Source organism: Drosophila suzukii, chromosome 3 (genome assembly GCF_043229965.1).
Source record: "Drosophila suzukii chromosome 3, CBGP_Dsuzu_IsoJpt1.0, whole genome shotgun sequence".
NCBI lineage: Eukaryota > Metazoa > Arthropoda > Insecta > Diptera > Drosophilidae > Drosophila > Drosophila suzukii.
In genome coordinates, this window is record NC_092082.1 from 92,497,740 (window position 1) to 92,523,762 (window position 26,023).

The window sequence follows — 26,023 nt, forward strand, 5'->3', positions numbered from 1 at the left end:
CCAAATGTGCCGGCAACTTGAAATGTTGTCAGCGGCAGCTTCACCAGCTTCGCCAGCAGCACCAGCAATTCCCCAAAGCAAATAAATAAATGTCAACGGCAGGTGGGGAAACCAAAGGTAAGCCGCTCGCTTTTTGCTGCGGAGGCTTAAAAGCAATTATAAAATGCAGCGACAGCTAAATAATAACAATGTAACGCCAGCCAGGCTTTTCAATTTCCATTTCGCATTCGGCATTTGCCATTTACCATATACCATTTACCATTTAAATTGCAGCATAAACACAATAGAAGTAATGCACTGCCCGAGTACTGATCCTCATCCATAAAACGTTGTCGAATTGATTTTATTTATTGCCGGCCGACGAGAGAATTGCAAATGCAATTTCAATTAAATCGTTGATGCCACAAAAGCTGACGAGTTTGCAGTGGCAATTGAAATCGCAGAGCGGAGCTTATTGTTTATTTGGTGCTTGGGTGGTCGCTTGTTTAACTTGGCTGATACGACGTGGTCCCCGGTGACACTCAGTTGCCATAAAAATAATAAACTGAAAATGAAACTGGGGAGTATCTAAAAAGGAGTACCATATCCAAAAGGTCAGGATGTACAGAAATTTACAATGGATTGCCAAGTCAAGAATAACACTGTCAATCCTTTATATAAAAATGTCTACTTAAGTCTTAGAACCAACTTAAATTTGGTTAGAAATGATAAAATAAAATAGTTGAAAACCCGAGATAATTGCAATATTGGTTATATTATTGGTTATTAAATACCTAATCGTTGCTCATTTTCGATCCCTTCTATTTCTGTGCAATCTCAAGACATAAATAACTTTAATAACCACATAATCGTCATTCCCTCGGCTTGTATGTGCACTGTACATATATGCTGGTCCTTTGTTTATCTATGGATTACACATGAGTGACACACAACATTACATAGCAGATGAAACCAGTAAAGATGCTGGGTTTTATTGCGTTATTAATTTCAATAGATGACGTGCAAGCAGAGGATTTATGATGCAATGGTCCAAGTTGATTGTTGATATTTTGGGATTTGCTTTAAATGCCATTACTTGCAACAGTCGCAGGCTAAGCTTCGTATTTCTCACCATATGCTTGGTATTCGAATTGTGGCCATAAATTCCTGGAGTGTAATTATTTCCGCCTTGCGGCATTCGAGGCAACTAATTACATTCGCAGGATCAAGGATGTGCTAATGGTGATTGCACTTTCTGCTCTCGCGTTGCGTACTTTGTGGTCCCAGGCCAACGCTGCGAATGAGCAATCTTTGAATGTACGAATGTCTGAACGCCTGGCATTCGGTATGCGCATTTAATTATAATTACTACTTACAAGCTGCCTAATGCGCTCAGCGCGATTGGCGTGTGTACAGATGGGATGGGTCTGCGACGGCATGGGATGGGTTAGGCACCCTTATATCATATTATAACGTGAGCATAAGCCGCTTGCGTTGCATTCGAATGGCAGAGTGCTGCCTTCGACGACTGTCAACTGGCTTTTGTCGCTGTCAGTGCATTCTGGCATTCTGATACTCTGATAGTCTGGCATTGCATATTTGCCTTTGTTGCTCGACAGCCACCGCCTGCTGATTGTTTGACTGGTTGGGTGGGTGAGTGGGAGGGTTCGTCGGCTAAAAATAACACACCCATACGGACGGCGAGCAGAACCCACCGAGTGCGAGTGCTTGACAATAAACAATGCCAGTCGCTCAGCCAGATAAGTCTTATTTCTTTTTCTGCCCCTTCAAACGTTTAACTTTTGCCAAGACGTTTATTTTCGTACGCTTGCTTCTATTTATGCTGCTCATAGTGTGCACTTTTCATAAGAACGTCACTTGGTTGGCGTTATTTTAAGTTCTCAAACTTTTAATTAGAACATGTAAACTCCGCTCTTGGTGGGAAATTTAAATACTATCTGCGCTCAGAGTTTAAAAATCAGGAAACTCAACTCCTGCTCCTTCTGACTTTCCACCCATCACTTTCCGGATTCATCTGTTAACTGCCGAGAAGTCAGACATGCAAATTGCCTTGGAGTGAAAGTGGGAGAGAGAAATTGCAGCTCTGGCAAGTTTAATTGGCAAACCAGTTAGATGCCGGCCATCAATCAAAGGCGACGGCAGCAAATCGCTGGTTTATGATAACTAAATGCAAATGAAAATCACATGGCTGCAGTCGCACGGGGAAAATGAGCAGGAAAATAGCCAAAGCAGTGGAGCAAGAGTAAATAACGAGCATCGATCATGTTGTTCGGCTGTCAAATGAGCTGCCAAACAAGGTTGCTTAATGTGGGAATGCGGCATGTGTGTTTGTTTTTAGCTGTTTAGCTGTTTGGTTGTCTAGTTGTTTAGTTGGCCAGAGCAAACATTTATCTATCGCCAAGTGCCAGCAGGTCGCGATCCCAGTAACGATGCGAGCTGAACTAGACTGAAATGAAATCAAATGTTTGGCAAAATGTAGAGCGTTTAATTGACTGTTTGCTCGGCCGCAAGTCGACTGCCTCTGACTTGACTCCACTCCACTCGACTGCAATTAATGTCAAGTCAGCGGACACTGATGAGCCGCCAATGAGGGCAACTAATAAAATTCATTCATAAATAATTCAATGGAACCGAGACAATTTATAACAATTTCGAAACGCAGGCGTTGCCCGCTGCTCGTTCGGCTTAATTGATTTGTTTTGCACCCAATAGAGAGGCAGTGCGATTATTTGGCATTTGAATGTTTGAGCGAGCCTTGCCAAATTGGCGTAGATTGCGAGTAATTGTGGGTCCCTGTCTTCGTTGTCTAGCCACCAGAGTCAAAATTAGAAGCATGTGTGTACAATCGGAATCAAATCCCAAATCCCGACCCCGCGTTATCATTATCAGCCATCCGGAGTCTCCTCTGCAAGTCTATCAAGGCTATCGCGCAATCTTCTATCTCCATGTCGGCCATGTGGACGGCTGATGAGCAGACCGAAATAGAAAAATACTCGAAAATTATACATGCAAATCCAGACTGATAAAATGGCCCAGATAATTGCGAAGAAAGCACATGTGCCCCTTTGAGCCGTTTTTAAAGAGCTTCCATGGCAACAGCTGTTCACTTGTTCGGCGATACATTACTCAAATGTTGTACAACTTCAAATGCAACCATATGTGCAACAGTGAACAAGAAAGAGCAGCGAGCAACAGCAGTATTTCTTTCGCAGAAATAGTTTTTACACCAGGCACACTTTTCAAACAAGTGGGCATGATGTTTGCCCTGCCAAGTAGATTTATTTATTTAAATGCGTGATGAAAAATGTTGCTTAGATGATACTCAGCATAAGTTATTTATGGTCGTCTTAGAATGCCATGGATAGCACTATCTTGGAAAAACAAAAGATACATCTTTGCACCTTTAAGGGGTAATACCAAAGTCTGAAGCCATCACTTTTTGTCCCTGAATGTTTGGCACACTACACATTTCGTTGTTCAACATTTTTCTATGCAACTTAATACTTTTCCAACAGTTGCACACACACGATGAATTATAAAACAAAAAGCAATATAAAAGGAAGGACTGAAATAAAAGCCAATGGCAATTAGATGGCAAACAAGTTTGCTGGCCATAAGCAATGGCCAAGAGCCAGTGTAAATGTACATATGTGAGTGGTCTGAAGTAACGAGTTGAATGAAAACGAGTGACTCCCAGTGGGAGGGAAAAAGGGTCGACACCTTGGTTTCTGGGTGATACTTGGATAAACAGGGGATTGCATTTGAATAGGTGGTATCTTCAAATTTAAGTGGCATATTGGAAGTCAGTGTGTAAAATTTTTAAATGAAATAAAGTTGAGGTTTTATAAGGGGTTAGTTTACAGACAAATACCACTGAATAATGTTAACTTGATAATGAAAAATGGGATTTTGCATTTTTGATTTTGTACAGTAAAATTTCTTATGGAAAAGTTTAAAATTTAAATGAAATTCTCTCCGCGGAATGTCGCTCAAAAATCACTTCAAATTCGATCTAGATGGTTTCCACTCCCATTTCCGCCGATGCGCAAACTGATTGCTACCCTGTTTGCAGTTGTCGAGAGCAGAAGGCGAAAACATTTCGGAAATTCAACGCTGACGCTGAAATATGCAACATTTTGACAAATACTTTGACAGCTGCAATGCAAACTGAAAACTGCCGGCTGGCAGCAGTTGTTTTTCGATGTCGATTCGACCGGGCTAAGGCTAAAAACCCGATGCGGCGCGATGCTCCGGGTGCGTTGGCCAAAACGCTATTTGGATATTTGGATATTCGAGTATCAAATCACGACACGAGCAGCACGTTCGGACTGTCAGCGCTGGGCAGAATTATTTAAATTATGTACAAACTACACTTTGGCAAACTTGAAATGCGAGACACGCGCCATGTGCTGCTTTTGCTATTGCTTTTTTCTTTGCTTGTGTTTTTTGCCAGGCCTGTGCAATTTGCTTTTGTGTGAAAAGTTTTTGGCCAAGAACTTTTTCGGCATTCTTGTTGCCCTGCCTGATTATTTGTATTATTTTTGTGTGCTTTGGCGAATTGTTTTTCGGTTTTCGGGCCGGCGTAGGAAATTGCACTTTAATACCTAGAGAATGGCGAGAGGAACGTGCAATGTCTTTGATCCAATTTGCAATTCCAAGTCCCCACATCTTTTGCGGCGTCCCTTAAATGCTTTTGGGTCCCTAAGCCTTGCGAGTGTTATGAGGGTGGAAGTGCACTCAGAAAATAACTTTTAAGAATGAATTTGCTGAGTGCTCTTGAACCAAGAATAAATCATTCTTAAACCTCGAAGTATCCGTAAATGTTCTTGATTCAAGCTTGCTTAGAAGAGTTCATAGTTCATTTAAGCATAATCATTGTTCGGTTCAAGAACATTTCATTCTTGATTTCGCTTAAAAATGTTTTTCAATTAAGAATGCTGCTTTAAGACTGAAACGTTCTTGAACCCAATTCGCACCTGAGGCAATTTCCAGCCCATTTGGGCTACGTTTTTCCGAGTGTGGAAGTGAAAGCATTTGCATTACAAATTCCTTTTTAGCAGGCTTTTACTCGGTCTGGTTTTATTTTATTTAATTATCAACAGGACGAGCAACTCAAATTTCAGCACGGAAGAGGAGGGAACAGCCTTTGGGGTCTCCATCTCGAGGACCTTTCAAAAGGCGGCGACAGCAGCCTTTGATGTGTTCCTCGTCCTTGAAGTCACCGTCCCTCGAATACACGTGTCCTCCTCCTTTTCCGCTCCTCCTTTTGGCAAAAGGTCAAAGTCCTTGGCAACACTTGTCGGAGTTTAAGGCCAACAGGCTGTCCACCAAAATTGTCATTCAACCATTGAATCGACCCAATGGTAATGAGTCCAGCTGCACACGCGGCGTATGATTAATCAAATGAGAGGTGGAAAAAAGTGGAAAGCGAAATTGAATACGTTTTATTGATTTTTATTGTTTTCATATTTTTCATTTGCGTGCCTTTCATGGGAATTTAATGAGCCGAATCGGGGGCCTTTGTTGGACAAAATGTTTATTACGTTTATTACCACATCAAGAGGTCGTAACCCGGGGGCTGTATTTATTTATGAGCGGGATTTGCTCGGCTGCTCAACTAATTTCGCCCTGTTTTTGTGCCCACTTAATTATGGCCGACGAGCAGATGCCAAAGAAACATTGTCACATGGCCTGATGCATGTTTTTATTATTATTATCACTACTATGGTAGTAATATATACCATACAGGGCCGCTCTTTTTGTGTGCGTGCCCGGCAAGGTTAATACAATTTGCTGGCCAATTGCCCTCGGCCGAAGAGGAGCATAAAGGTCGGCTTCGAGTAATTACGACCAGTCCTGGCATCGGTCCAATTTTCCTAGATAAACTAATTTAACCGAAAATCAATATTAGCCCGGGCAAAATCAACAGACCCCTTGAGTTCCGGCCAACAAACTGCATTCTTCAGCTGATTGCCGACGCAAAAAGTGTTTAAAAAACATTTAACAACGCAAAAGCAAAGGGCCAAAGTGCCCAAAACCAAACGAGGCGGGAGTGTTGGCCATAATTTCCGTTTCCGCAATCAAAAGGAGATAGAAAGGACATTTCCATGGGAGAAAAGAAACGGAAAGGAAGCGTTGGGCACACAAAAGTGTTATAGGGCCAAAAGAGAGCATCGCAGCTTTTGCTATGCAATAAAATAAATTTTTTGGAAACTGAAAGAAATATAATACAACATGATATCTAAAAAAAGCAATTCAGTTTAGCTTAAGATACATTAAACTATTAAGGTTTATTGACTTTAAAATTAATTATGCAGTTTCTTTATATTTTAGTTCTTTACCTTTTTATCCAATTAAACTCAGCTGACATTTCCCTAAAGTTTCCTTAAACCAATTACATCTGAAAGTTACAAGCTAAAGTTTTTCCTTATATTAAATAGTTCGTCTTGTAAATTTCGAAGCAGAGTAAAGTTTTGTCAGTTTCCTGTTCCTTTGCATTTGGCTGCAGAAATAGGATCCAATATTTTTTCTTTTTAAGACCAAAAATGTCGTTAAATCTGCCACCCAATCTGTTGAAAAAAACGCACACCTGAGTTGGCAAAAGTATTGTTACTATTTCAGAAGTTAAAAGGAAATTGAAATGCTTGTTGTGCAGTCGAGCTGTAAGTTTAATTGGCAACTTTTAATAGCCACAAACGAAGCCAGTTGAATAATTGTGTAATGTTGAAAACAATAATTATAATTGCTGGGCAATTTGCGCAAGAAACGAGAATTCAAGCGGACCCTTCTTGGCAAATGGAAATTTTCACAACTTGTGTGGGGAGGGGGGAAGTGGCAAACGGGTAGCTGGGAAAATGGGAAAGCCGGCATGAAATATATTTTCAAACACAATGTCACAGGAGTAGCAAAAGCAACCACAGCCAGGAGGTTCAGCCTTCAGCCCTTGAGTTTACTGCTTGGCTGATGCTGCCACATATATATGTACAAAAGGGCACTGCCACCTCCCACCACCCACCACCCACCGACTGTATATACAGGGAACTAAACTTATGTGCGGGTATATATAAATTCGAGGGGCACCCGACCAACAACAACCCACTCAACCCACTCAAACATGCAGCGACAATTTCCTTGAGTAGGATACGAGTTTTCCTTTTTTAGTTTTTAGTTTTCCTCTCTGCTTGTGCAATTTTTATAACAGCAACAGCAACAACGTCAGCGACAGCGAATTATTATAACGAGAAATGCACTTGAACGCTGCAGCGAGGATACACCATGGTATTATGTATTATGCGGTGGAGAGTGCAAACTATGGCACTCGAGTGGCTAAGTGAAACGAGGCGGGACTCCGGGATGCAGAATTCAAAGGGTTTGGCGTGAAATGAACCACGCGCATAATACTAATTTAATAAATTAAAAAACTTTCGAGTTGCTGTACAATTTTTCGCTCCTTTGTGTGGCATAGAGGAGATGAGAAAGTGAAGGAAGCCATAATGAGTGAGGAAAATGGCCAGGAAAATAACTTTCACAACTAATAAGGGAGGAACTAACTGGAAAAGTATGAAATGAAGGAGGCCAGGTGGCAATTTAATTAACTAAACGACAAGCTACAGTTTCTCCCGTGCGATATTTTCTATTCCACACCCAATCCGCATTGTTTCCCCTGCAGTATTTATGCCAGAATTCCGAAAACATTTCAATTCCATTTGATTTTTTGAAATCCACCACCCACATCCGCTGCCACAAAAGCGGCAGCATCATTTATTTACAGCCGACGTCACGTAGTTGGCTCTCTATTTGCAAAAATCCATTTCGCAAGTTCATTCCAAAGGAAAAAATGTAACAAAAATATAAATTTTGATGTAAAGTCTGGCGCAGTGCGCCTGACTGCCAGTCGGGATGATGTGTTTTCCGGCTGAAACAAAGCCAAACCGCAGTGTGTTCAGTGTTTCAGGTAATGGACGCGGGGGCGTCCTTCTGATGGGGATGTTGATGTTTGCACAATGCTTTTCGGGCCTTTGTGTCCCGCGGCGGTTGCACAAACTATTTACCAGCTTTCAGCCGGCCATGTCAAGTCAGTTGTGCCAATATTTGCACTTCTGCATGCTGCACTCGCTGCCGTGGGGGCTTTAATTAAAAGGAGAAGCGACACGGAGCCTTATCAGTTTTTATATTGGCCATTAGGTCCTGTGTCCCAGGATTCCCAGTCAGGTTGGTGGCCATTGTCTCTGGGCATTCTCAGGTAGCTCGTAGTTCGCCCGGGTGCCATTACGCATACGCAGTGTGGTGCTTAAGCACCTCGGCCATGTTTACGTTTCGTTTATTGTGCGTTTTACGACGTCATGTGCGCCATATAAACCCGAAGGAACGGAACAGTTTATGCCCATTTATTGGCCAAGTAGCGTGGCCAAACAGGAAAGTCGCATTCGAAGTCGAGGTGAAGCCCAAAACGGAGCTCAAAGGTGGCACAACAATACTTCTCGGCCACTTTGTATTTGAATGAATAAATTAAAGCTCATACATATGTGAATCACAACTTGCTCGTTTGACATTTTCACATTTTTCCCTCCATTCTATTTGAAATGATTGCTTATGACGGGCAAAACGTGCAGAGGACATCAAAGGACATATATAGGGGGTTCTTCACCTAAGTTTTCCCCTTAAAATACCGAAATTACTAGCCCAGCTTAAAACCATTTCTCGGGTCATTTGAAGCGGGCTCTTTGGGGACTTAAGAAGGTCTAATGACGGCGCCAATGAATCAACTTTCCTTTATAGTTTGGCCCACCAAGTTAACTGTTTTCTGCCACTCCGACGAGGCCATTAAAAAACGGCCACAAAGGGCGCCAATTTTCGTGTCTGCCGAGGAGCAAATGAAGCTTGAGAGTCTGAAGATCTGGAGAGGAGACTGAAAGACAAACGAAGCAGCAAATTGTGTCCCAGGTTTCCAGTTGATGGCCAGGACCACTCCGAAATAAAACAAATTAATAATGCTAGGCAATAAAATCCTTTATAACGTCTCCCGTTGTTTTATGGCCCTGCCAGACTAATTTAACTATTGCCCAGCAGCTGGAAAAACATACGAAAAATAAAAGAGTAATTCTTTTTATCTCCCTCTTGAGTGAGAATTCCGATGATGCGATTTGTATAGCCACACATTTCGTTTTTATTCGCGTGTGCTCGGAATTTTAATGAAAATATTTGAGTTTCTCGATGGGTGTTTCGACTTTTAAACTGGAAGCACATGAGTAAGTAAGGTACAGAGAAAAAAATAAACCAAAACCTTAAGTAAGTGAAAATTGTTCATAGATAGTTATGATTGAGAAGAGACCAGTAGAGTATTTTGGATTCGTTTTGACTTTGGGTATATTATTTCCTTGAATAAATGTTAGCAATTTCGGTTTTTTCTCTTATGTGATCTACACACTCTTGTGCTGAATTTTATTAATGGGTTAGAGTAAATTAATTTACCACACTCCCATTTCCTTTATCGGACATTTCTGGTTTCGGTTTCCTCTATTGCTGTAATAAATTGCACTTAATAGCCAGTCTGTTCATTAATTCCTTCTGAATTTGGCTGCTTTTCTTTTGAGATCGATTTTCAGTTGGGTGTGAAGGTATACCTGGTGTAATTATTTTATCACGCATTTAATTAGTTGGCTGCGGGTGTGCAAAGTGCCATTTTGTGCATTCCGTGCGTGGCTTCTCCGCCTGACCTTCGACCTTGAGGGGTGTGGGCACCGCGTATTGCACATTCCATATCGCGTATCGCATTCTGCTGGCGGTCCTGGGTTGCAGCCCGCAATTAAAAGCCTTTGCCAATCAAAGGCCCATTTACATGCATTTCATGTGGCAGCGTCTGCTTTTATTTCCCTCACTTTTTCGACTCCACCTCCTGGGTGGCCGCCCACCCACTGGAACAGCAACCCACCACCCCCTCGTCGGGTTTGGGGGCGGAAGAGGGGTCTGCCAATCAACTTTTTCGATTGCCGGCGGCGTAACTTTTACGGCTTTTTATTGTTATTTTGTATTTTTATGGTTTTTTAACAGTAATAATTAATTTAATGTGCGCTTCGCTGTAGGTAAATCGGCGGCATAACGCTCCCCGATTCGCCTGACGTTGTTATTTCTACTGGCTGCTTTCTGTCTGTTTGTTTTGCATTAGCGAGATGTGTAAAAACTGCTGTTGAACATTGTGTCCGCTGCTTTAATACATGTTTTGTGTGCTGTCACTGCTTTTTGTTTTGTGCCCGCAGTGACGCTGAACTTGAAACAATCAAAACCCAGACAGCGCAAAAAGGAGACAAACGAGAGGTTAAGTGGGGTTGAACAGCAGGATTATCCATACATCGGGCCTTTTGAGATTTATCAGTGGCTGGAATTTTCGTACACATGTTTTAAACAGATTATTTAAATGGTATACTTGTACCAGTTTTTTTACAAAGTATTCTTTAAAATAAATTAAAATGAAATAAATATAAAAATAATATAATTGATGGATTGTGACTTACCTTAATTATCTTTTCTACAATCATATTTGAGGTATCACAAGCATTAAGGATATTTGCTAAATGATTTTGATGGTTTACTAACTTCAGGTCTACATTGATTCCTTAAATTTGAAGGAAATTTTTATATAGATAGATTACCTTGCCTAGGCCTTCCACCCTTATTTTTTGTTGCGTGCATAAGTTTTTAAGCTTTAATATTTTCCAACCTTCGCCATTCCACAGCAGTGAATTCCCATGGCCATTTCTTGGGTTTCAGCCCGACCTCACCGCCTCCTAATAGATTTCCCCTGTCGATCGAAAGCCTTCTGAGACGGCTCCCCGAGGGCCTTGGCCGTGAGCTTATTAGCACGCACTTAACCTTGGACCACGACTTGGCGACTTGGCCAAAATGGAGAGCGGCCATAAATAATTGCAGCTAACAGTCGGTGGCCGCCTCCTGGTTTTCCTTGGCCAGTGAAAAATTACATCAAATTACACTAAAACGAAAGAGCGGAGACAACTTGACACTTATAAATTGTGTCACATACTTCTTGGCGACCAGCGGGAAAATTGATCATAACGATGTGGCGCAGGGTTTTCCGAGGTCCATAAAAGTTTTCGACCGAAAAACTTTTAATGCGAATCGATAAATCAGAGAGCGTTTAATGTAAATTGTAATTTCTTTTTATTCCGCCCGGACTCTGAGATGTGGAATGGCCCTTCGTAATCTAGTGTCAACTTGTTGAGTCGTAAATAAGAAGGACTCTGGACTCGCCAGTCCTCCAGTGATGACTCCTTATCCTTGTCCTTACATCCTTGTACTGGGTTTTTGCGTCCGAGCTCTCAATTAGCCAGCAACATTGCGGCCATTGCAGTTGTCAGTCGCTCCGGCTGACAAATTGCATTTGTAACCGCTTGACTGCTGCAAGGGTGAAGTACATGGAGCCCCAAGCCCAAGATGGGGACGCTATTTTTCTTATTGATTGGTTTTAATTAGAAAAGCCATCAACCGCAAATTAGCCTTGCGATGGCTTCATTAATAAGTTTTTATAGCACTTTTCCTTCGCCCTCCTCCCTGCCACCTTCAATTACTTTTGTTTTTCTTTGGCACATCCACATGAAGCACATCAGCGAACTGAACTGAACTGAAGGGAAAACCGCTCACATAATGCGATTTATTTGTTTTGAAAATGTTTTCTTGACTTTTAGCTCGTCCTCGCACAAGTTTCGTAATTCATTGAAATGCGGCGTTGTTTCTGTTTTTACGCCTCGCCAAATAATTGCAGAAACTTTAGAAAACTTTTTCGGCGTCTAGAAGACGAGAAGATGGCCAGTTCAAGAAAGTTCACTTTTAAAGAGCACTAATGACGCAGAGTTTATTAGAAAATAGCTTTCCAATAGTCACATTACCTCCTCTTAGCCACTTTGAATTTAATAAACTGAATTTATCGAAGACTTGGCATTATAATCCCATAATCCCTTGGCCCACACATTTCATATTTGCTTCAGTGCCCGGGTCTGTCAGCTAATTGTTACTTGGAAAACTTCAGTAAGCCCCTTGAACGTTTCGCAGACCAGCAGTACCACTCTCCAGCTTTGGGTTAACTTTTCCCTTTTCCTAAACTTTTCGCCGGTAATTTCATTTAACTAAGCGCAGAGCAGCCTCATCCTTCTTCAGGTGGCTCTTCCTGCTGTATGGAAATTACGACTGCTGCCGCGGCTGCTGCCCTTCAAAGTTTGTGAGTTTATTTTTGCATAATTGCACTGAGACTAAATTAAATGCTCACGCACTGCGAGATCCTGCGTCGGAGGAACTTTAAGCCGGGCTAAACTTTTGGCAGCAGACTGAAAAGCTGCCAGTTGGCAACATAAATAAGTGGCTAATGCTCTGTGGCCAGACAAGTCTGTGTGTGCATTTGGCATTTGGCGTTCAAAGCCCCTCAGAACGAATGTGAGTGCTTGCAGCAACTGAAGCAGTCCAAATTACAAGGTTGCTTTTACGCCAGAAACACGCCTACTTTGTAGTAAATGGCAGTGTGCTCCTTTGAGCAACATATAGCATACTTTTCAGGGCACATCAGAGGGTGGTTAAATAGTTTTGCCAACGATTTAACTAGCCATTCCCTAAAATACCTTTGTAAAGGCAATTGAATTTAATATTAAATTCCTATATCCTTCATAAAGCTTATAAGAAGATTACAATAAATTATTAAGTGGATGGAACAGGTTAAACTATTTCCTTGAACTCGACTGTGTGGATGGGCATATTAACCCATTTTCCTCGACCGGCTTTGTTGCTGTTTCACCCGCTCTTCCGCTTCCGCTCGAACATTGTTGCCAACTCGCCTACATTTTGCACTTGATTTTGACTGCTTCTGACATTTATGCCCTCTCACCGGACTCCATTCCTCGCCAGATGCCTGGCCGTCCACTTAATTTTCTTGTTAGATTTTATGGCCCCACTATTATCGACTGGCCGGGGCACTGAGAGAAACGCCTGATATAGTGATTTATTCGGTGTAATGAGGCCTTTGTGTGGTCATCTGTGCACAACAAATGAGACGGGCTGGGCTGATTGCTGACTTGAATTCGGTGACGGAATTAGGGGTATAAACCATACACCCTCTGTGTGGTGTCCGAGAGATCTCTCGCCACATAAACTGATTCATTCCAAGTGTCACGAGTCACGAATCAACTCAACAGACGAGAACAGAGAATGCACTCAATTCAGTTTATTTGTCTTGTTTATGTGGATGCATTTTATGCATTTCGCATTGAAAATATTGTTTTTATGGCTCGATGCTAGTGCAAATAAAACAGAATTGCCGGCATAACGTTAAACCAGGCCAGACAGAAGAAGGACAGCTTGGCGATGGGTTCGGAGTTGGGTTTTTGAATGGGGATGGGGATGCGGAGTAGCAATCAGTGCAATCACGTCCACAGCCCCTAGTTTTATACACAAGTAAATGCAGAGCGCTCACTTTACCTTTGCACTCGAGTGGCTGGGAAAATCAGAGTGTTTGCTCCGGAGATGAGAATTAGAAATTCCATTCGAATTGTTATTCACAAAATGCCAATTGAGTGGTGCGGCTTCCGATTGAACTATTAAATCCCCAGTCTTTATTTGCTCATTATAAATGTTTGCTTCGAGATTGTCTAACTGATTTCTGTTCTGTGCCTTTTCAGGTGGTTCCGACAGCAACAAGGGAAAGAGCAAAAAATGGCGCAAAATATTGCAATTCCCACACATATCGCAATGCATCAACCTGAAAGACAAATTAGGTGAGATATAGGGGCGTGTTTAGTGCATACTCTGTATTTACTATATCTAAATTCTACAGACATAAGCTATGGCTACGTGATAGATCAGCAACCCATTGGTCGTGAGCTCTTCCGCCTGTTTTGCGAGAACAAGCGGCCCGTCTACTTTCGCTACATCACCTTCCTGGATGAGGTGGTCAAGTAAGTGATGAAGTGAGCACTCTAAGCCCTCAGTTCATAGGTTAACCCATGAATTTACGCCTTACAGATACGAGATCGAGTACATCTCGAACCGCATATTCATTGGCCATGACATCGGCCGACGCTTCTTGGACGTCGAGGCCCAGCTGGAGCTGCGCAACGGCAGCGGTGGCGACGCCCTGGACGCCGAGACGCAGGAGGAGCTGCTGCTCAACAGCAGCAATGCCAATCCAACTGAAACAGCTGAGACTGAACACTGCAACAATACCACCGCCAACAACTGCAACAACATCAACAACAGCAACAGCAACGACATTAATCACAAGAAGCTGGACACGCGCAATCACAACGGCGACGATGCCACCGGGAATGGGAGCGGCAATGGCCACCAGGAGGACGAGGACGACGGCGAGGGCGTCAAGAGCCTGGACGGTCATGGTGATGCGGAAAAGGGCGGTGGTATCGGCGGCGGGGGAGAAGGAGGCGGAAAGGGTGGACCCCATGTGGGCGGATATCCCGACGAACTCGTGCTGGACGTGCTCAACGATGATCTCATTGCGCAAGTGCGTAACAAACTCAACAGCGGCGGCAAGGACATCTTTGCCCAGTGTGTGAATGCGGTTAAGGCGTTCCTGGCCGGCGAGCCGTTCCGGGAGTTCGAGAGCTCTATGTACTTCCACCGGTGGGTTATATTGCCATTCAAGGAATAGTTCCCGCAAGAGCTTATTCCTCTGAAAGCAATTATTTCATTTAGTCTGTCAGAATGCATATTATTGGCATAAGCTGAGATCATTTTCATGCCACCCACTTTCAACTGAAAAAAGAGGGAAATTCCAAGAAAAGCCCTTAATACTTTTCCGTGTTTTTCTCTTCCCACCAGATATTTGCAGTGGAAGTGGCTGGAGGCGCAGCCAATCACCTATAAAACGTTTCGCATGTACCGGGTGCTCGGAAAGGGCGGTTTCGGCGAGGTGTGCGCCTGTCAGGTAAGCCAAGAGGAAAATCGCCACCTGTGGCCACCTGACCTCGTTCTCACACTCCCCACCTTCGCTTTTCCCTTTCACAGGTGCGGGCCACTGGGAAAATGTACGCGTGCAAAAAGCTGGAGAAAAAACGCATCAAGAAGCGCAAGGGCGAGTCGATGGTGTTAATCGAGAAGCAGATACTGCAGAAAATCAACTCGCCATTCGTGGTCAATCTGGCCTACGCGTACGAGACAAAGGATGCCCTCTGCCTGGTGCTGACCATAATGAATGGTGGGTGTTATCCTGTTACCCTGCATCTCTGCATCTCAGTGCGGGCCAATACAGCTGTCGATGGCCAGCCAGTTAGGGTTAATTAAGTGCTGGGACTCTTTATCGGTTAATCCTGTTAGTTTTCGTTTTCCCATTCGCTGGAATCCACTCCATGTGTCCAGTGTTCAGTGTTCAATGTTCAGTGCTCGGTGTCCTTCGCTGCCAATTATCAGACTGTCCGGCATTTGCATGCATTCATTAATATGATAACAAATGCATGTGTAATCCCAGCGATGATTGAGTTTGCAATTTTAATTAAATTCCTGGCATTCAGTCGGCTGGCACAATGCCGAAGTCTGTCCGTTCGTCAATCGACGGCCTAATTGAATTTGAACACAAAAGCCAGAGCAAGTCAGTCAATTCAGTCAGCAGCCAATGGGGCTCTCAGGACCTGTCATTGTTGGAGGAAGACAATCAACGAGCTCTTCTTTTGCAGGCGGCGATTTGAAATTCCACATTTACAACATGGGCGGCGACCCGGGATTTGAACTGGAGCGTGCCCGCTTCTACGCCGCCGAGGTGGCCTGCGGCCTGCAGCACCTGCACAAGCAGGGCATCGTCTACCGGGACTGTAAGCCGGAGAACATCCTGCTCGACGATCACGGCCATGTCCGCATCTCCGACCTGGGACTGGCCGTCGAGATTCCGGAGGGCGAGATGGTGCGCGGCCGGGTGGGCACAGTGGGTGAGTAATCGGAAAAGCGGATTGACTTAAATGCCTCCAGCTAAGCTCCTTTATTTCCCCCCCCTTTATCCCATTAGGGTACATGGCCCCCGAGGTCATCGACAACGAGAAGTACGCCTTCTCCCCGGACTGGTTCAGCTTTGGCTGCCTGCTGTACGAGATGATCGAGGGGCAGGCGCCGTTCCGGATGCGCAAGGAGAAGGTCAAGCGCGAGGAGGTGGACAGGCGCGTTAAGGTTGGGGTCATAGCCATTAGTATTCATCGGTATTCCGATTAAAGCTAATACTCTTCTGCCCTTACAGGAGGATCCCGAAAAGTATTCAAGCAAGTTTAACGACGAAGCCAAATCAATGTGCCAACAGCTGTTAGCTAAATCGATAAAGCAGCGCCTGGGCTGCCGCAACGGACGCATGGGCGGGCAGGATGTGATGGCCCACCCGTTCTTCCACGCCACCCAGCTCAATTGGCGTCGCCTGGAGGCTGGCATGCTGGAGCCACCCTTTGTGCCAGACGTGAGTTGACTCATTTGCATACATGCCGCTGTGATATTGGAAATGCCTGCTCGAAACGTCTACTTTAATCGCTTTTCCATCATCCGCAGCCGCACGCCGTTTACGCCAAAGATGTGCTCGATATTGAACAGTTCTCGACGGTTAAGGGCGTCAATATCGACGAATCCGACACGAATTTCTATACGAAATTCAACACTGGCTCCGTGTCCATTTCATGGCAGAACGAGATGATGGAGACCGAGTGCTTTCGGGAGCTGAATGTCTTTGGTCCCGAGGAGTGCCCCACGCCGGACTTGCAGATCAACGCGGCGCCTGAACCTGACAAGGCGGGCTGTTTCCCCTTTCGCCGAAAGGTTGGTCTACTAGTCTTGCTTACTCCTGAGTGGGACTCTAATAACTCGATTTCTTTTGCAGAAGAAGCAGCCGGCTCGCACACAGCCTATTCCCATTCCCGAGCATCTGCTTACCACTAGTCACAGCGTGTCCTCCACGACGGTCGAGAGCTGATAGCATAGATCGCTCGAGGATGCCTCTAAGCGGACGCCTGACGTAGACGTCGACACATAGCACAAATTGCGCACAGATACCCCGGATCGGAGGTTTTCAGCAGGAGCGGAAGCAAAAGAACATCATAGCACAACCTAATTACAAACCAAAACCGAAATCGGTTTCCCACTCAGTTGACGCGCAAGGAGCATTTTTGAAATTGTATTTTTACAACAAATTTTCTAATGAAATTGCAAGCTGATTTTGACCACACTACACACACAACATATATTTATAAATGTTTCCAAATGACTTCAAACTGAAACAAAAACACACACATAAAGCACACATTAGAGTGTTAATTAATTGAAACCGTGGTAGCATGAATACCACTCACTATAAGGCCGTCAGTTTGTCACAGCACCCAAGAATAATGTTACTTAAATACGAGCGCTATTTAATATCTAATTGATCATCTATGACATGCGTCGCCGGAGGCAGGACAACAGCAGGAGAACGAGGAGGAGCAGGAGCGGGAGCAGTACTATGTAGACGGCAGAGTAGAGGCAACGCCAGCAGAGTAATGTGTAATTTTTGTATAGTAGTTTGTGCTCAACGGGACCGCGTTGGAAGATAGATGTTCTAGTTAGCATTTGTAAGTTAAGAAAATGACATGAATACTCGAAAACTTGAATGCATTTTTAACAAATACTTAACACATGCTACTACTATATTGTACATGCATAGATACATAGATACATAGTTACGATACGAGCGTACAACCTAAACAGATTGTAAATTTTAAAACCTATGATTATTTATACGACTCCTAAGTTTTATTGCCGCACACCTTTGCTAAGCTTTCATATTGTTCTTTGACTCTTTTCTGTTGCCTAAGTTTAAGTTGGCCCGATGGCCGCAGGTTCCCGCGGGAGAACGTTATTACTGATATTTGTTTCGTCATGCAATAAATTGAACAGCAAGTAATGCTAACTAATGCTAATTCATTGAGATATCGATGTCAGCTAGTGTCTAAGTTTTGTGTAAACGTAGCGTAGGCATTTTGTAATTAGCAACAAAGAAAAAAACGAAAACAATGGAAAACCAATTGGAGAATTTATTATGTTAATATGGAAAATTGATTATGATTATTGAACTTGTTGGCATTGGCAGCGAGTCTTAGTTCCAATTCACTTGATTTAGGCACAACTAGTAAATTGTAAGGCATAGATTGAACAACTACTACCAGCACAAACAACAAGCAACCAACCCGCATTCAGAGCAACAGCAGCAGACAAACGCCATCAGCCCCGAATCCAATTCAGCACCACAACTACATAAAGTAAACCAAACTGAGCAAGCGCCGAAATATTTATCTCTAGCAATTAAAGGCATATTTATAGAGCATCGTAAATACCAGATATACATACATAAATAAATCTATTCTGTAAGCGAAATGATAATGATACAAAATGCAAAACACAAACGCAGAGTCAGAGATGAACATTCAAAAACAATAAACGTATTTAACTACCATGTCGGCTGGTGTTTTATTTCTTGGGTATGGGTGGGGAAATGTCGGAAATTATACGATTTATTACTTCCTTAGATAAATGGGTTTTAAATGTTCTCTAAAATAAGAAAATTGATTTTAAAAATGGCGCCTTTTTGTTTCATATTTTTGTAGCATACTTTTGGGCTGACTTTGGTTGCCAAAGTGTGGCATACTTTTGGGCCGTCGATGGTTGGCAACGCGGGTCTTGGCTATCGTGAAAACTCGTGACACGCACAAAAGAACAGCGTGGTTGCCCATCTCTAGCACATTAACAGCTGTCGGCCATCTTGAAAAAGAACCGTTATATGAGTTAATTCAGAGTTATCAGCAGACACCTGCTACCGATTCTGTTCGCCTGGTGTCTAAAATCATGAAATTTGGTTTTCTGATCTAAAATTGATACCGGTGTGGTCAATTTGTCTGTCGAATTGCGAGATTTTCCCAGTCCAAGTACCAGGGGAACAGAAATATCAGTAGGTGGATGCGAAATCTGAAACTTGTTATTTGTATGGATGTGTGAGGATCACCTTGCCCATCTCTAGCACAGTTGTCCGCCATCTTTGAAAATAACCATTATTTGAGTTCAGTCAGAGTTATCAGCAGACACTTGCTACCGATTATGTTCGCCTGGTATCGCAAAACATGAAATTCGGTTTTCTGATCCCATATTGATACAAGTTGTGGTCAATTTGTCCGTCAATTCGCAAGATTTTCCCAGTCCAAGTACCAGGCGAACAGAAATTGTAGAAGGCGGATGCTGAAATTTTGGAACTCAGGAGCCCCGAAATGTGGGCAATGTTTTCTCTTCTTTGTATGTGTGAGGATCAGCTTGGAATAAATGCCAGCAGCCCAAAAGTATGCAATATTTTGGAGCGAAAAGATGCTACAGAAATGTAATTCACGGCCTACTTTTAGGCTGCCCCTGACCAACATTCAAAATGAGTTTTTTCGTTTCCGAATAACAGAAATACTTTTACTTATTTATTTTAAGACCTATACACCACACCCTTTTAAAGCTATCTTAAAACCTAGACAAAATCATATCTTAAACCACAGTGGCTTGCGCCGACAGTTGAAAATCTTGGTCGTTTGGTGCACGCCCGTGTAATCAAGCAGACACTCGGCTCCATTGTTCTCGAAGGAAATCTCGCCCAGCTTGTACTCGGGATTGAGGGCCACCCGCAGGATGTAGCGCCGGTTGACGGGCACTCGGGTCACATCCACCCACTGGCAGTCCAGTACATCCGTGTAGGTGTCTGCACAGCCCACGGAGATGCCTGTAAGGATATTGGTTACAATGGTTCCCATTTGGACTTCCCAGTAGATCTTAGCTTACCCTGGGTGGTGTTGCCGCAGGTGTACTTGGCCCGTACTCCTGGCGTGCAATCCGTGTCCATCAGGCAGAAGGAGGCCTTGTGTCCCTGGGCCACCTTCCGGTATTTCAGGTCGTAAACATCGAAGGTGGCAAACACGTTCATGCTGTGGTAGTGCCTGTGGCACTGGTGCCACACCCAGTCCTTGTAGTTGGCGTACGGACTCACATCGGCCGTGCCCACATTGGAAGCCTTCACGGAGAAGCGTAGCAGGATCCTGGCGGCGTGCGGGTTCGTTCGCCGTATCTCATAGGCGTCGGCGGACACGCAGTGCTCCTCCATGGCGCAGGTAAGCCTCGACATGGGCACCGCCTCCAGTCGGGCGGTCCTCTCGATGTCCGCCAGCCCGATCTCCAGATCAGCCGAGTGGCTCACACAGGCCACCGTGCTGACATTTTGATTCCTGGCATTGCAGAGGTTGGGATAGTGCGATTCGCGGATGCACTCGGACAGCCGGCGCTCGGTTCCCCGACACAGGGTGCCCACCATGCCCCACGGATACCTGCGGCTGTCCCCGTGCTCCGTGCCCTGGCCCGCCTTCGAGGAATAGCCCAGTCCCAGCTGCCGGCACACCACATTCGCCTCCCGCATGCTCCAAGTTGTGCTGCAGATGGTGCCCCACGTGGCGCCAAAGTCGAAGCTCACCTCCACGCGCCCCTCGCGGAGGACTTGAATCCCGGCGAGGGTGGTCTTATTGGTAGCCAGTCGTACCATCATGTTTCGGTAGTTGTTTTGCACGTTCAGCCCACTGTTGTTGGCCCAGCACTGGCTCAGGCCCACCAAGAGCAGCACCAGCCATGTCATCGGTTCCATAGCTCATCCAGCACCTTCTGGTGGAGCACACCCGGCTCCCAAGCAGTTTTAAAGTCAGCGGAAACAATGCCGCAATAGGGCAACAACTGGCGAATGGGGCTACATATGTAGGAGGTATATTGTGCGTTGTGCTCCCCAGCGGATCGACCCACATCTGCTTGGCAGGCGGGAGGGAGCGGAAGGGAACACGTTTGTATACAAAGCTCAGCTGGCAAAATGCCTATTCCGAGCGCGCGTGAGTGCTCTTGTTTTTTGCGGTTTCTGTTTCTGTTCTGAATCTGATTCTGTTTTTAGGGGCTAAGGGTATGGAGTGCATACGTAAACAACAATTCCTGCGCCCCTGTTATGACTGGAGCAGCTTGGAGATAGCCTCTTTCAGTTCCGTCGGCTTGAAGACGCCGCGTTCCGTGATGATGCCGGTGATCAGGGTGGCGGGGGTCACATCGAAGGCGGGGTTCCAGCAGTTGATGCCCGGCGCAGCGATCCGGTGCTCTCCCACGTGTGTCATTTCCCGGTCTGGCCGCTCCTCAATGATGATGTGGTCGCCTCCGGGAATCGCCAGGTCGATGGAGGTCAGTGGGGCGGCCACGTAGAAGGGCACACCATGGTGCTTGGCCACCACGGCGATCTGGTAGGTGCCAATCTTGTTCGCCGTGTCGCCGTTGGAAGCCACCTGGTTGGAAAGACACAAAAATAATAAATGCTTCTTGGCATTTTTAAAAAGCAATGTTTGAAATGCTCTAGTTTCACAACATATGATTTAAGTTTTTTTTTTTAAACAGTTCTAAAAGTATTTAAAAATATATTAGCAATAAGAAATTTAGCAATCTAAATTTAACAAACACTTTGTTTTAAGTGATTCTAGACAATTGTGAAACCTGGTAAGTGGCAGCCTTTGACTCAAGATGAATATAATAAATTACAAATTCATTGGGGGCTGGGACACCAAATGTCTATGCATTGCCATCACTTCCAAACCAACAAAACCGTGAGATTTTAATTACAGATCCTACAGTTTACTCACGCGATCTGCTCCCACCACCACAGCAGCCACATTCTTGGCCCGCAGCAGAGCAGCCACCATGCTGTCCAGAACTAGGGTGGCGGGGAATTTCTCGTGGACCAGTTCGTAGGCTGTGAGGCGTGCTCCCTGGTTGTAAGGACGGGTCTCTGTGCAGTATACGTGCTCTGGAATAGGGAAGTGCCATTAATATAAATCATTTATTTAGCTAATCTCCATTTAGTGCTCACCCAGCTTTCCCAGCTCGGCCAGCTGCCGGACCACTCCCAGCGCCGTTCCGTATCCGGCGGTGGCCAGGGAACCCGTGTTGCAGTGGGTGAGCACCCTCACAGAACCCGAGGATCCTGCCGGAGCTCCACTTCCCTCTGCAACGCCCTGCAGAATCGCCTTGGCGCCATGTGCTCCAATGGCCCGGTTATCGGCAATGTCTTTCTTCAGCATCGCCTCGGTGGCATTTAGGAATCTGTAATAAAACTGAGATTAGCTTGGTTTGGTAAGGCTTTGGATATGGATTATTACCTTTGCTTCATTTCGGCCACGTCGATGGCCTCGTCATTGTAGAGATCGTTGGCCAGGCTGATCAGTTCGTCGGCGGCGATTTTCATGTTGACTGCCGTGGGCCGGGAGGAAACGAGGTAGTTCAGCTTGCCCTCGATCTCCTGGCGCAGCGATTTCTTGCTGCCAAACTCCTCCGGGTTGAGTTCCACGGCCAGGGAGAGGCAGCCCACGATAGCGATGGCGGGAGCACCACGGACCTATATAAAGGAAAGTTCAGAATCAGTTTAAAAATGTTATTTTAATTGGTTGAAATTAAAGTTAATTTCCTGATTAAATGTTAGTCTTATGAAAAGAAAATAAATGGTTTTCAATATTAGACATATTAATAACTGGCTAAAACCAGGGAAATACAATTATAAGACCCATTAATATAATTAAGACTTCTTCATCAAATCATCTTGATCAATTTAGACATTTAAATGTTTTCTAAACACACAATCAAGATGTAAACAGAAAACATTTAGAAAATGCAGATTGTCATGTTGTTGTCATGTCAGCAACGGGGCCACTGGGGGAATAATTTGGGGACTACATTCTCATTATTAGAATCAAGAGCACAGAGCACCGAGATTAGGTTGGCTGGCCTATCTTGGCTTATCAGGTGACGATGCAAAAGGCCGGAGTAAACAGTTTACATGGTATAATTCCGGGGCTCCACGTGATGAGGCGCGTGCTCCTTGGCTAAAGACCAAGCGATCTGCCACCAATGGGCCATCATCACCATCATCCTCTGGGGGCATTAGCCCAGTAAGAGCCGATCGCCGAGTGACGCGCAAGGAGTAGTTTTATTTTTGGCAAGCGTTTTAGAATTTTTAATTTCAATTATGTTATTTATAGTCGGGCAAGGGAAAGCCGACAAGCGACAACCGACAGCCGACAAGCGAGCGATCATTGCGCAGATTAAGAAATGTACCAATAAGAATTTTAATGGCATTCTGCCGGGGTACGTGGATGGGGGCTATTAAGGGTTACATAGGTGGGAAGGATGCTCACCTGCATCTTGTTGATGACCTTCCAGCCATCCTCCACGCCCCTCACCACCAGGTATTTGGACTGACCGGGCAGCAGCAGCTGGTCAAGGATCTCCAGGCTGCCCCGCGAGTATTTGATCGACTGCAGGCTCATCTTTCCGGGGTTTGTACTGTAACTGAAAGGAAAAATGTTCAATTAATAGGTGATACATTTGTGGGGAAAGGCAGGGCACGGACAACCCACACTTTGGGCTGCCGATGGAGCACAGCCGCGAATCGCTGACAATTTATCAGTTATTAATCAAAGGCGATCGCCGGGGTCTCGTTTTCAGTTTGGGTTTCGGAGCTTTCAACGCTTTCTGGCGACGTCTGAGAGGCGAATGCGAATGGATCACTGAGCAACTGAACAGGCAACGCGGTTTTGGGGCATCGGAAGAGTGTTTTTTGCAGCCGAGCGCCACGAGCGAAGGTGCCGAGAACGACGCCGGAAGAGCAGGCGGTGCACGGAAAAATGTGGTAATAAACAATCTAAGACGTTCGTTAATATTAGTTAAATATCAGGGTTAAAGAACATTAAACAAAATGGGAAAAAAAGTTTCAGGAAAATTTTGAATTGAATTGAATATGGTCTTTAATTTTATAATTATCTATACTAAAAGTCTACATTTCTGAACTCCTAACAAAATTGAAGTTTGCTTCTAACAAAAGATATACAAATTACTAAAAATAAATTGACTTATTGCAACTCTAATTCATATATAAGTTGCAAAAATAGTTATCCAATTCAAGTTGAAATTGAAATGGAGATCTTAAATTTTATGCTAACTCTATTCTTTAATTGAGTTAGATGAAGTTGAATTAGTTGAAATAGATTTTTTGTGATCAAGCGATTTTATGTATCGCTCTCTTTGGGAACAACTATTTTCTTCAGTGTACTTGGCAGAGGGGGCGTGGCGGGCGGAGGCATCGGCTGCTACATCGACGATTAATTCAAGTTGACAAGATCGGCTGTCGCTGCTTTTCCTCTGCTGCTGCCGCTGCCTCTGCTGCCGCCTTTTCCCCAACTGATAAACACTTTTGCCTTTATGAGGTCTCCCTGATTCGCTTGTTGACAAGTGTTGCGCGGCTAGAAATTAATCGTGTGCTTATCTGTCGGCCGGTCGTTGGTTATTGGGCAATTTTGAGGTGCCTAATTAATGCGACTGCAATTAGTTGGGCCGCACCGTGACAGCGACTTTTCCGCTGGTCCTGTGCCAATAAATCAGATCGGCCGATGGAATGCGCTGGGAGGATTGGATCGACTGGGGCAGCTCCACCATCGCCGTTTATAAGGCTGCTAAGGGTAGCAACTGGTGGTTGCCGCAAGTTAACCTCACCCACCCTATGTGACACCCAAATCCAGGTGGGATTTTCAGGTTCCGGGACTCGGAAATTCGGGAAACGGGGATCGCTGTTATCGCATCGGCCACGCGCACGTTTTTCCAACTCGATTTATTTATAATTTTTGATTTGTAAGATGCGGCAAGTGTGGTATTCTCTTTTTTCGGTAACAAAACCAAAAGGGGGCTTGTTTATCTAGCGATTTTTAGCTATTTTGTAGCTGTTTTTTGAAATCGTAACTCACAGCTGTGGTGAACTTTAGCTTCCGCCACCAGAAGCCAGAGGGCGCCAGCCGAGCGCCAAGTTCAAACTGAGCAGGCGTTTAGTCAGTTTTTCATATTAAAAACAGTTCCATAGTTATAGACACCTAGAATCAATCATGAGCAAAGTAAGTGGATCAGCGCTCTACCGCCTGGTGCCCTCGAAAACCCTGTTCATGCTGTGTGATGTCCAGGAAAAGTTCAAACCGGCAATACCGCTGCTGGGTTCCCTCATCGAAAACACTGCAAAACTGGTGAGGCAGCTAAAATTGACAGGATAATAGGCGACTTCTAATGGATTCGCATTCCAGCTGGCAGCCGGCAAGGTCTTCCAAGTGCCTCTGGTGGTCACCGAGCAGTATCCCGAGAAGCTGGGCAACACCGTGTGCGAGTTGGATGTGAAACATGCCTGTGCGAATGTTCCAAAGACCAAGTTTTCCATGCTGGTGGAGCCTGTGCGAAAGAAAATGACTGATATCTTTGGGGGCAAGCCCAAGACAGCGGTGCTTTTTGGCCTTGAGGTGGGTCTTATGTTGGGTTATCCATTAAGTTGGTAAAAAGTATTAATTCTCATTTCTTAGACCCACGTGTGCATAGAGCAGACGGCATTTGACCTGGTAAACGAAGAGATCGATGTCTGGTTGGTGGCCGACTGCTGTGCCTCGCGCCTCAATCAGGATCGGGATTCGGCCTTAGAGCGCCTGCGTCATATAGGTTGCACCATCTCGACTTCCGAGAGTGTGATATTCAATCTACTGGGGGACAAGGATAACAAATCCTTCAAGGAGATTGCTCCGCTGGTGAAGAAGGTCTCTGCGGATATGCAGCTTTGGCGCCCCTCAAAGAACTAAAGCCAGGCGGCCTTCTTTCATGTCTTTCCGACCACTAAAGTAAACTATCCTTGCAGCACATATGCAGAGTGTGTCCAGGGGGGAATTATGAGAATGGGAATTATGAGAGAAGGACCCACCGGTAGGGCCGGCTCCCTGTCCCTGTCCTCGTCAACTCATAAACATCTCGGCCAAGTGGACAGCTGAATGGAGCAGCATTTGGTGCTGCCCCTTTTTGCCTAAGCGGCGCCTTATAAGCACCATCAAGAGGCACACATCCATGGCCCATCTCCCATCTCCCACCTCCCATCGATAGAAACAGCAGCAGCTCC

At 44.8% G+C, this 26,023-nt stretch overlaps 4 protein-coding genes across 9 annotated transcripts in view; 2 read left to right on the forward strand and 2 right to left on the reverse strand.

Moving 5' to 3' along the window:
- The window catches only part of Gprk2 (G protein-coupled receptor kinase 2), a 51,480-nt gene extending 33,014 nt beyond the window's left edge, over positions 1–18,466 (forward strand). For both annotated transcript variants that reach the window (XM_017075819.4, XM_036819685.3), the window contains 10 exons: positions 13,677–13,772; positions 13,832–13,952; positions 14,020–14,634; positions 14,833–14,938; positions 15,019–15,208; positions 15,684–15,932; positions 16,010–16,167; positions 16,235–16,444; positions 16,534–16,797; positions 16,859–18,466. In XM_017075819.4, the coding sequence (XP_016931308.1) occupies positions 13,677–13,772; positions 13,832–13,952; positions 14,020–14,634; positions 14,833–14,938; positions 15,019–15,208; positions 15,684–15,932; positions 16,010–16,167; positions 16,235–16,444; positions 16,534–16,797; positions 16,859–16,951 (2,102 nt within the window). In that variant the 3' untranslated portion in view covers positions 16,952–18,466. The remainder of the gene's footprint in view (positions 1–13,676; positions 13,773–13,831; positions 13,953–14,019; positions 14,635–14,832; positions 14,939–15,018; positions 15,209–15,683; positions 15,933–16,009; positions 16,168–16,234; positions 16,445–16,533; positions 16,798–16,858) is intronic.
- A 978-nt stretch (positions 18,467–19,444) lies between these two features.
- On the reverse strand, positions 19,445–20,671 carry Loxl1 (Lysyl oxidase-like 1). Its single transcript, XM_017075808.4, has 2 exons — positions 19,822–20,671; positions 19,445–19,762 (listed from the first exon to the last, which is right to left on the reverse strand). Exons 1-2 carry the CDS (start codon positions 20,669–20,671, stop codon positions 19,524–19,526), a joined length of 1,089 nt encoding a protein of 362 aa, XP_016931297.4. The 3' UTR covers positions 19,445–19,523.
- Positions 20,672–20,765: 94 nt separating this feature from the next.
- Positions 20,766–26,023, reverse strand: part of LOC108010837 (methylthioribose-1-phosphate isomerase) — a 94,787-nt gene continuing 89,529 nt past the window's right edge. The window contains exons 1-6 of one of the 5 annotated variants that reach the window (XM_017075805.4): positions 24,602–24,759; positions 23,244–23,397; positions 22,212–22,447; positions 21,923–22,155; positions 21,696–21,859; positions 20,766–21,344 (exon numbers count right to left, since the gene is read on the reverse strand). In XM_017075805.4, coding sequence (XP_016931294.3) covers positions 21,015–21,344; positions 21,696–21,859; positions 21,923–22,155; positions 22,212–22,447; positions 23,244–23,375 — 1,095 coding nt within the window. In that variant the 5' untranslated portion in view covers positions 23,376–23,397; positions 24,602–24,759 and the 3' untranslated portion in view covers positions 20,766–21,014. Of the gene's footprint in view, positions 21,345–21,695; positions 21,860–21,922; positions 22,156–22,211; positions 22,448–23,243; positions 23,398–23,458; positions 23,618–24,601; positions 24,760–26,023 lie in introns of those variants that run through there. The other 4 variants (XM_017075807.4, XM_017075806.4, XM_065866452.2 and 1 more) reach the window with 4 other exon arrangements.
- LOC108010839 (isochorismatase domain-containing protein 1) lies at positions 24,926–25,772 on the forward strand. The gene is made up of 3 exons (XM_017075809.4): positions 24,926–25,115; positions 25,173–25,382; positions 25,443–25,772. Exons 1-3 carry the CDS (start codon positions 24,981–24,983, stop codon positions 25,710–25,712), a joined length of 615 nt encoding a protein of 204 aa, XP_016931298.4. The 5' UTR covers positions 24,926–24,980; the 3' UTR covers positions 25,713–25,772.

Bases quoted from the DNA above. Each gene is read 5' to 3' on its own strand.
- Loxl1 (XM_017075808.4), bottom strand. From the start codon at position 20,671: ATGGAACCGATGACATGGCTGGTGCTGCTCTTGGTGGGCCTGAGCCAG. The intron at 19,763-19,821 runs GTAAGCTAAGAT...ATATCCTTACAG, and splicing joins CTGCGGCAACACCACCCAGG to GCATCTCCGTGGGCTGTGCA.
- LOC108010839 (XM_017075809.4), top strand. From the start codon at position 24,981: ATGAGCAAAGTAAGTGGATCAGCGCTCTACCGCCTGGTGCCCTCGAAA. The intron at 25,116-25,172 runs GTGAGGCAGCTA...TTCGCATTCCAG, and splicing joins TCGAAAACACTGCAAAACTG to CTGGCAGCCGGCAAGGTCTT. The intron at 25,383-25,442 runs GTGGGTCTTATG...CTCATTTCTTAG, and splicing joins CGGTGCTTTTTGGCCTTGAG to ACCCACGTGTGCATAGAGCA.